This window comes from Dermacentor silvarum, chromosome 2 (genome assembly GCF_013339745.2).
Source record: "Dermacentor silvarum isolate Dsil-2018 chromosome 2, BIME_Dsil_1.4, whole genome shotgun sequence".
In the NCBI taxonomy this organism is placed as follows: Eukaryota; Metazoa; Arthropoda; class Arachnida; order Ixodida; family Ixodidae; genus Dermacentor; species Dermacentor silvarum.
The window spans coordinates 61,212,820-61,222,865 of NC_051155.1; the positions used below are offsets into that span (position 1 = coordinate 61,212,820).

The 10,046-nt window shown below is 50.5% G+C and overlaps 1 protein-coding gene across 1 annotated transcript; it reads right to left on the reverse strand.

Moving 5' to 3' along the window:
* Nucleotides 1-7,902: 7,902 nt before the first annotated feature.
* LOC119440072 (uncharacterized) lies at nt 7,903-9,057 on the reverse strand. The gene has a single exon (XM_037705015.1). The coding sequence runs from the start codon at nt 9,055-9,057 to the stop codon at nt 7,903-7,905; it is 1,155 nt and encodes a 384-aa protein (XP_037560943.1).
* Nucleotides 9,058-10,046: the final 989 nt, after the last annotated feature.

A 10,046-nucleotide genomic window follows, 5' to 3' on the forward strand; every position in this document is an offset into this window, starting at 1 on the left:
GGAACAAGTCCGAGTTTGTGTAGGGGAAGCTTCCCGATGATATAGAAGCGTAGGCAGGACTGTCGGCCTGTTGCTGTAGCCTCAACATGTTTCCTTCTTTGTTCTGTCTTTCTACTCTTTTCTAGCCTGCCTTTCGCTTCTTGCCAGTGGCTCGTTTTATATTCTTTCCCCTCGGCGCTTGTTTACGGGTGAGCTGCACATCGTGGCGCCAGCTAACTGTTTTAACAAGTGGTGAAGTAGCCATGCCAGGTGCACTATTATTTGGTACAATACCGGCGGACTGGTCGAAATGTTGAACATTCGACGGGAAATATGTGGGTATGGATTTCAAATCCTCGCGGGGCACTGTGAATGTATCGCGATGCACTTTGGGATTCCAACGACGGACAGTGGCGACGTCAGCATCAGTCATCAAAACGACTAGTGGAATGAAGCCCATAACAGCTCTCTCGCTGTAAAACTTTCGACAAGTGCTACAGATCAAGAATGCCTGAAGATGACACAGGAATGCCACGATGGCAAGGTCCAATGTAATTTTCAGTGGGCATGGCACTAGCACAACAATACTAAACAGTGGCGATTCCGAAACAGTTCAAGGGGAAAACAGTATAGCGTTATGTGCTTTACGGCGCGCAATTGACTCTCTCCCGCTTAGTCCAGTAAGACGCTTACCAACGAAAGCACACTTGGCAGAGCGTGCGAAGACACAACGTGAACCCGCAACTACTATGCTGGCGCCATCGCCACTTTCCTTGCAAGACCTTCTACTAGACGCGAAAATTATCCGTCCGATTTGCAACGATATTCAACGTTGTTAAACCCGTGCATTTCCCCAATTAACAGTCGATACGGACGTTTCGATAAAAGCAGCAACGAACCAAGACGAGGACAATGAATTTTGGCGAGAGCAAGATGGAGGTCGTGCTCCCGTGGACAGCTGCTCCGACGAAAGGTCAAGTTCGACGCTCCGAGGTCACTGCAGGCAGCAACGCAGCCGTTCACTGCGGCGCTTACATGCGTACGTCGTCTTCCGCACGTCGTCGCACGCGTTGCGAGGAGTATGTACCGTATTCGGCAGGGCACGTCTTAAAAGAAGAGAGCCCGGTAACGCCACGATTCGAAGCAAGCGTTGACGAGACACAGTGGTTGAGTGTTGCCTCAGCCATTGTTGTCACTCGACAAATTTTCTATTTTGCCGGCCTTGCACATGTCATCATCATCACCATCCAATTTTATGTCCACTGCAGGACGAAGGCTTCTCCCTGTGATCTCCAATAACCCCTGTCTTGCGCTAGCTGATTCCAACTTGCGCCTGCAAATTTCCTAGCATCATCACCCTACCTAGTTTTCTACCGTCCTCGACTGCGCTTCCCTTCTCTTAGTATATGTTCTGTAACTCTAATTGTCCACCGGTTATCCATCCCACGCATTACATGGCCTGTCCAGCTCCTTTTTCCGTTTAATGTCAGCTAGAATATCGGTTATCCCCGTTTGTTTTCTGATCCACACCACTCTCTTCCTATCTCATAACGTTAGGCCTTACATTTTTCGTTTCTTCTCTCTTTGTGTGGTCCTTAACTTGTTCTCGAGCTTCTATGTTAACCTCCAAGTTACTGTCGCATATGTTAGCACCGGCAGAATACAATGATCGTACACTTTACTTTTCAACGACAGTGGTAAGCTCCAAGTCAGGATTTGGCGATGCCTGCCCTATACACTCCAACCCAATTTTATTCTTCAGTAAATTTCTTTCTCATGATCAGGGTCCTTTGTGAGTAACTGACCAAGATAAACGTACTCCTTTACAGACTCTAGAGGATGACTGGCGATCCTGAATTACTGTTCCCTTGCCAAACTACTGAACGTTATCTTTGTCTTCTGCATATTAATCTTCAACCCCACTCTTACACTTTTTTGGTTAAGGTCCTCAATCATTTGTTGCAATTCGCCCCGACGTTGCTGAACAGGACAACCTCATATGCAAACCCAAGGTTGCTGACATATTCGCCGTTCATCCTCACTCCTAAGCCTTCCCAGTATAATACCTTGAATACTTCATCTAAGCGTGCAGTGGATAGCATTGGAGAGATTGTGTCCCCTTGTCTGACCCCTTTCTTGATAGATAACTTCCTACTTTTCGTGTGGAGAACCAAGGTAGGTGTGGAATCCTTGTAGATATTTGCCAAGATATTCACGTATGCCTCCTGTACGCCTTGATTACGCAATACCTCTATTATTGCTGGTATCTCTACTGAATCAAATGCTTTTCACAATCTATGAAAGCCATATAGAGAGGTTGATTGTACTCCGCAGATTTCTCGGTTAACTGATTGATGACATAGATGTGATCCATTTTAAAATATTCCTTTCTGAAGCCAGCCTGTTCTCTTGGTTGAAGTCGAACGTTGCCCCGATTTTATTGAAAATATGTTTGTGAATATTTTATGCAATACTGAAAGCAAGCTCACGGGCCTATAATTCAGTTCTTTACCGCCCCCTTTCTTATGCATTAGAATAAGGCTGGTGTTCTTCCAGCTTTCTGGTGCACTTGAAGTTCTGAGGCATTGCGTATAAAGGGCCGCAAGCTTTTCAAGCATGATATTCCCTCCATCTTTGACTAAATCGACGGTTGGTCAATCTTTTCATGCCGTTTTTCCCCGAGTCATGTACTGTACAGGTCAGTATAGAATTATTCTGCTATTTTTACTAATCCTCAATATTGCTGATGACATTATCCTGCTTATCTTTCAGTGCAAACATCTTGCCTTGCCCTATGCCAAGTTTTCTTCTCGCTGATTTAATACTTCGGTCATTTTTTACTGCTTACTCAATTTTTCCCGCGTTTTAATTTCGAACATCTCTTACTTTCTTTTTGTTTATCAGTTTTGATAGTTCAGCGAATTCTATCTGATCTCTTGAGATAGACACTTGCTTGCTTTGTCGTTTCTTTATTAGGTTCTTCGACATGTAACAGTATGCATATAGGCAATCCATCTACAGCGCTCGACATATTTTGCCTTATATGTGCCGGGCCCCAAATGAGAAATTTCATACATTGTTAGTGTTGTTGGTGCCGTCGACAGAATGCTTCCTTTAGCCACCCTGCCAAGGTCGCTATGGGTTGGACAAGAGAGTGATATTGGAGCATCTCCTTTATTCCCTGCTGAAAAAGGTAGCTGTTCGCTTACTGATATGCTTTTAAACCGCTCTCGTCCTTACATTGTCACGCACATCACCTACGCCCACGTTCTCTGAAAAGCATTCGATTTAATTTGCGCTTTCTGACAGTAATTCTCTCATGCTATGGATGTCACTCAAATGTAATTGTAATGTTGATATTTTCTCCTTCCCATCCGAGTTTCATCTCTATAATGTTCTTACTTCTGCCGCCACTACGGTAGACACTTCATTTATTATTATTTTTAAAATTTTATTGGCATTGATATACTTTGAGGACTTTTTCTTTGCGCACGCTTTTCACTGACGCGGAAAGTAATCGTAGCAGCAATAACACCTTCGCTGTAAAGCAGCGAATCAGCTGCGCTAGTACCACAGCGTGCCACAAATACAGGTATGATTACCAGCCTGGGTTAGCTGTCAGAAACAGCAGCAATAATCTGGCATTGCCTGCGTTGAGAGAGAGAGAATAAACATCTGTAATATCTAAATGCAGCTTTGGAGAGGCGTCCTCATTCCAGGATGCCTTGAGCTCGGGCCGCGTCCTGGGCCCTCGCAATCAGCCGTTGCTGATCTTCGAGGTCGGAGCTGGCCAAGGCTCTCTCCCAAAGCTCGTTGGTGTGGTAAGGGTTCGGAGGATTGAGTGGTGCCTCTCTGCAGCCCCCTACTATGTGCCTGAGGGACCCGGGCTCTGCGCAGAAGCGGCATTGCGGAGAGAATTGTGTAGGGGCTATGAGGTGGTTTCTGGTTGGGTGGGGGAATGTGTTAACCAGTAGAGCTCGGAGGAATCGCTCCTGCTCTCTAGGTAGTGACTTGTGTGGGGGTGCATATGTTCTGCGGGTTAGCTTGTAGTGTTGTGTGATGTCTTGGTATGAGACTAGAGGGTGCATACGCTCCGGTTCAGATTCCTCGGCGTCGGCTCGGTGGGTCAAATCTCGAGCCACGTGGTTGGCGACCTCGTTGCCAGGAATGCCGTGATGAGCTGGCGCCCAGATGATTATGACTGATCTGGTTGGCGGCTTTTGATTTATTATCTTGAGCGTAGTGGCATGAATTCTGCCGCTAGCGAAGTTGCGGCACGCCTGTTGGGAGTCGGTAACTATGACTTCAACCTGTGTTTGGGAGAGCGCGAGGGCTATGGCCGCTGTCTCGGCTTGGAGGGGATTGTATCCGGTGAGCGAAATGCTGCTCCGATGTTTTTTGTTGACGATTACGGTGGCTGTTGTGGCTGCGCGTCTGGGGTAAGACCCCGCATCCGTGTAGGCTGTAGAGGGCAAAGTCCCGTATCGCTTGTGTATGGCCCGAGCCCGGGCCTCCCTTCGCTGTGCGTGGTGCACTGGGTGCATGTTGCGAGGTAGAGGAGGTACGGTGATGTTGCTCCGGATGGCATGGGGTAAGCTAACAGTCTGAGGCGGCGGATGGCTGAGAGGAGCAGATAGCCCCAGGCGTAAGAGGATGGACCTCCCCGCTTCCGTAACAGCCAACCTTGTTCGCTGGCTGGATAAATGTGCCTCGATCAGCTCCTCGGCCGTGTTGTGCACGCCTAGTCGTAGTAGGCGTTCTGTGGACGTACTGATCGGCAGGCCCATCGCCTGCTTATATGCCTTTCTGATCATTGTGTTGATTTTTGTGAATTCCGTTGCGTTCAGTAGTGCGTATGGAATAACGTAAGTTATTCGAGACACGACGAAGGCTTGGACAAGCCGAAGCGTGTCCGCCTCCCCCATGCCTCTTGTCTTGGTTGTTATTCGCCGGATCATGTGGGTAACTTGGGCTGTAGTATTCTTAAGCTTGTTAATTAATATTGTGTTGGTGCGATCCGACTGGAAAACCATTCCCAATATCTTTACGCTCTGAGACGGAACGATGGTGTGTCCCTCCAGTTGTATGTTGATAGTGGGCGAGTCGGATGCATGCTTCTTTCGCGGTGAGACCAGGAGTAGCTCTGACTTTTGGGGGGCGCAGTTGAGGCCGCAAGACTTAGCATAGTCGCTCACCACGTCTGCTGCTTCCTGCAAGCGGCTCTCCATTGCCCCGATGGACCCCGTGGACGACCAGATGGTAATGTCGTCTGCATATAGGCCATGCCGGATCCCCGGGATGTTATCGAGGAGCGGCGGGAGGCCTATTAGGGCGATATTGAAAAGGAGAGGGGATAACACTGCGCCCTGTGGTGTGCCGCGCCCGCCCAGTAGAAAGGGGTCTGTGGCTTGGTCCCCGACCTTTAGAATGGCTTTTCTATCTGAGAGGAAATCTCTGATATAGGAATACGTCCTGGCCCCACAGCCCAGCGTGTTTAGCCTCTGTAAGATTGCTGTATGCTTGACGTTATCGAACGCCCCTTTAAGATCCAAGGCGAGGATAGCTGTGGGGGAGTTGCGTGTCGCTGGTACAATCACCTCTCTTTCAGCTGAAGTAGGATGTCTTGAGTTGAGAGGTGTGGACGGAATCCTATCATCGTTGTTGGAAGTTTCCCCGAGTCCTCCAGGAATGGTTGTAGCCGGTTGAGGACGATGTGCTCTAGGAGCTTTCCTACACACGAAGTGAGGGAGATCGGTCGTAGGTTCTCAATGGCTGGTGGCTTGCCTGGCTTCGGTATCAGACGAACCTCGGCCATTTTCCAGTCCTCGGGAAGTTTTCCTTCCCTCCATACTTCGTTAAGGTGAGCGGTAAGCTCTAGTAGCGAGGGGTTGTCAAGATTGACAAGTGCCTTATTGGTGATTTGGTCCATTCCCGGGGCTGTGTGGCGTCTCAAGCCCATTATCGCCGCTGTTACTTCATGTAGATGAATGTCCTCATCTAGGAGCTCATTTGGGGTGCCGGTGTAGGGTGGCAGAGGCTCCGATGGCTGTGTGGGGAAGGTACTGGGCTTTGAGAGTCAAAAGGAGGTCCGCCTCGTTTCCTGGAAATTGGTGGATTACTCGGGCCATATTGTGGTGGGATTCCGTTTTGCTGCTGGCCGGGTTGATTAAATACCTCAATAACTTCCACGTCTTGGAAGTACTCAGTCTTCCTCTCAAGCTGTCGCAGAGGGATAGCCAATTTTCGCGGCAGAGTGTGTTAGCGTATTCCGCAGCCTCTTGTGTGAGTATTGCGATTCGCCTCTTGAGCTTGCGATTTAATCTTTGCCTTTTCCAACGCTTCAGCAGGCTACGCCGGGCTTCCCACATGTGGAGCAAGCGAGCGTCGATGCTTGGAGTGGTGGTGGACGTTTCAAGTATTTTAGTATGCGCCTTCACATCCTGGTGGAGCTGAGTGATCCAGTCCTTAATTGACTGAAGCTGTAGGCTTTGTTCGTTTGTAGCTCTTTCTTCTCTTATCTCCCGCAGCTTGGTCCAATCCGTGAGGCGAGCAGTGCCTATCCTGGCTTTGTATTCGAGGCCATGGAGAGTGGTGGCTAGCAGCGCGTGGTCGCTGCCTAGGTACTCCGCCAGATTGGTCCAGCAAGCTTGGGGGATATTTCTGGTGAGGGTTAAGTCGGGGTTCGTGTCTCTTGTAACACTTGTGCCGAGCCTCGTGCTACTCCTTGGATCGTTGACGAGTGTGAGGTCCATGTCCTCAATAACTTTGTGAAGCAGGTTTCCTCTGGGGTTGGTGTACGTATAACTACAGAGGGGGTGGGCTGCATTGAAATCGCCCACTATTAGAAGCGGATGGTTGCCTGCTGCGTGCGTGGCTTGCTCCAAAACCTGTTTGAGGACCGATGGAGTGCTTTTCGGCCGACAGTAGGCGTTTAGAACGAACATGGGACCCTTCTTCTTTGTTGCCTGCGGGATAATTTCGAGCAGAATGGCAAGCGGTTCGGATTGTTGGAGATGGTGTTGAACGGCCACTAGCTTCTTACTGACCAGGGTGTGAAGGCTGTCACCCGTATCGGTGCCATACGTGACGTATCCGGGTAGGCGGACGTGTGTGTTCGTCTCTTGCAGTGCGATGATTTCAGGTGGTCTTGTCGATGTGGCGATGTATTGCATCAGCGATCCATGCTTGTTCTTGTAGCCCCGGCAATTCCACTGCCACACCGTGGTTTCGCCGGGGGAGCCCCCGCGCTTACTGCATATATGTTGAGGAGGAGCCATCTTGGTTATTAAGGGGTGGTGATGCGCGCACCAGGTGGGGTTCTGGTGAGCCTAGAGAATCTGGCAAATCTGGTAGGGCCTGATGAGCTGCTTTCTTGGGGCGCCGGCTTTGACGAGCTTCCAGTGCTAGTATGCGTTCCTCTAGTCTCATGATGCGTTCCGCCATCTCAGTGTTAGAGTGTTGTTGTTGAGTTGCGAATTGTTGTTGTGCAGCTGACTGTTGTATAGCTGTGAGTTGTTGTTGCATGGTAGCTTGTAGGGATGTCTGAAGGCTCTGAATGGCCTTTGGTACTATCTCCTCTACCTTCTGAGGAGTGGCATATTGGACGGGAATGACTCCCTGTGGTGTGGTGGGCTGGGCGGTTGCTCGTTGCGGTGTCGGATTTGAAGTGACTGTGTGCGCTGGTTGCTCTTCCCGTTTCCGCTTCTCCGGAGGTGGGGTTGAAGTGCTTTGTGTAGGGGTAGTACTATTTCTTCCTAACAATTCATCTTTAAGTGCTACGAACTCTGCGTGTACTTTACTGATTTCTGCTTTGAGTGTTGCGTTCTCTTCAGTGAGACGCCTAATGTGGGCGTGTGCCTGTGCCAGCTCTGTGTCAACAGGTGGGGGGGGGGGGGGACAAGCTTTGGGAGAAACAACCTGTGCCTAGCTCACCTGCTGCGTGACCTGCGCTGCTCCCTTGCTTCCCCTCCTGCCACTTGCGGAACGTCCACGGCTCGAGGTCCTGCCATGGGATGGCGTCCGTCGTCGCGATGAGGTCCTGCGCCTAGAACCGGAACGGGAACGCGGCCTAGAACTGCTCCTCTCCAGGACAGCTCCGCGTCGTTTCGGGGATCTCGACTTGCGGGAAGCTGAACGCTCGCCACGTGGTGTCGGAGACGAGGAGCCTGCTCTCAGGGCCTGCTGCGGTTTCCGACGGTTGACGGGTGGCAGGAATCTGTTGGGGCAGGTTTTGGCTGCCGTCGGGTGGTTCCCGCCGCACAGAGAGCACCGAGGGTGGCACTCATGCTGCTCCGTTGCTAGCGAAGTGCCGCACTCCCTGCACTTGGGTGTGGCGGGGGGACGCGGGCAGACGTCCTCTCTGTGGCCTGTCTCGTTGCAGGTTCGGCAATGTGGCACGGTCCTCTTGTAGAGGTAGCACCGCAGAAGAAGGCCGGAAAATTCGATGTAATATGGTACTGTTTTCCCCAGGAATGTGATCACCATGGTTGTTGTGTTTCCTAGTCTTCTACATGTCAGCACCTCGTATCCGGGAGATTGAATGCGTTTAAGTAGCATTTCTGGCGTGGTGTCGTGATCGATGTTGTATATCACCCCTTTGCACGAGTTATCGGGGGATATTCCGTATGATGCAATATCATATGTTGTTGCACCAATGGTAATTTTCTGCATCTTGCTTAGTGCTGAGGCCGTAGCTTCTGAGGCTGTGCTCAGAACAAGGATGTTTTGGTCTTCGTCGATGCGTATTTTGAATCCGGTGTAGCCGATTTGTAGCTTTGCCTCGTTTGTGATGGCGTCTACTAACTTCCCAGGGATCACCTTGTTGAGCTGCAGGCCGTTCCGTGGACGAACCGCCAACTTGTAATCGTCGGCAGGTAGGGGCGGTTGTCGGGGCTTGCGCATCACCGGTCGGCTTTGGCGGAGAACGGGCTTCGGTGGTGTTTGGGATAGTTGGGGCGTGGTCGAGCGTGTCTGCAGCCGACGACGACCGGCACGACTGGTAACGTTGATCCATGGCTCACTGTCTTCTTCGTTCTCCTCAGCGGCCGGAAGAAGTCCTTGCGATTCTCGAATTTCCATGTCCTCGTCCTCCGAGGCCTCGGTTCGGTGGACGATTGGTGGGTTTTGTCGGCGTCGGTATTGCGCAACGCGTTCGCCATCTGCAGTGGTGCGGCGGCCGAAGCCTATAGCGTTGATTGCACGGCGATTATGTTCAGCTGTGAACACTTCTGCGCTTAAGCATCCAGCGTTGTGCTAGCCTCGAGGTGTCGCAAGAATACAAATTCACGTAAACAAAACTTCTGACGTTTGACGACCAGAAAGTGTTTTACAGGGACACCCTAAGGTCATCTCCGCAGTGGCCTGTTCGCCCATGTACTCGCCGCCATAAGGCCTCGGAGAATACGAGCGGCGATTTGCGCCACACATGTAGCCTTAACAACGACGCAAGTGCGATACTTGGAAACCCAAGGCTGCTTGTTCACAAACCTCGCTCCATTTCTTTACAAAATGAGCTCAATGGAACCGGTGTAGCACCTCATGTCCATAACGCTGAGTGTCAGCCGGGACTCTAATGCTTCTGATGCACAGTGTCGCTTAAAAGCGCTAGATATGCCTTTAGAGCGAATCTGTATTTTGTTACTACATCATTCGTGCTTTTTGTTTCGCGTTAGTTGTTTTCGACGGACGCATAAATGGGTCACAGACTCCAGTGGATGCGGCCATGCATGCGCTCACCGTATTTCGATCTCGCGTCGTGTAAACTCTAGGTGTGTTGGTCAACAAGGTCTTGCGCTTACACGGCACGATGCGAACCGCGTCGGTATAGGTGATCGACCCGGCTTACTCTTAACAACCAGCCTTTCTATTTTGGGTAGCCCATCTCAAGCTCGGGCGTCGCATAAATCATGGTGCGGCCGAGTGGGTATATGCAAAGCTTTGTTATTTGACATAGCGCGAGGAAACACCGCGAAAAAAATTCCATAAAATAAAACACAGCATTCGCATAACCGTGCGGCCTGCAGTGTAGCCTTTGTGAGCCCCTGCGTGGAACACTTAAAACCCTCGAC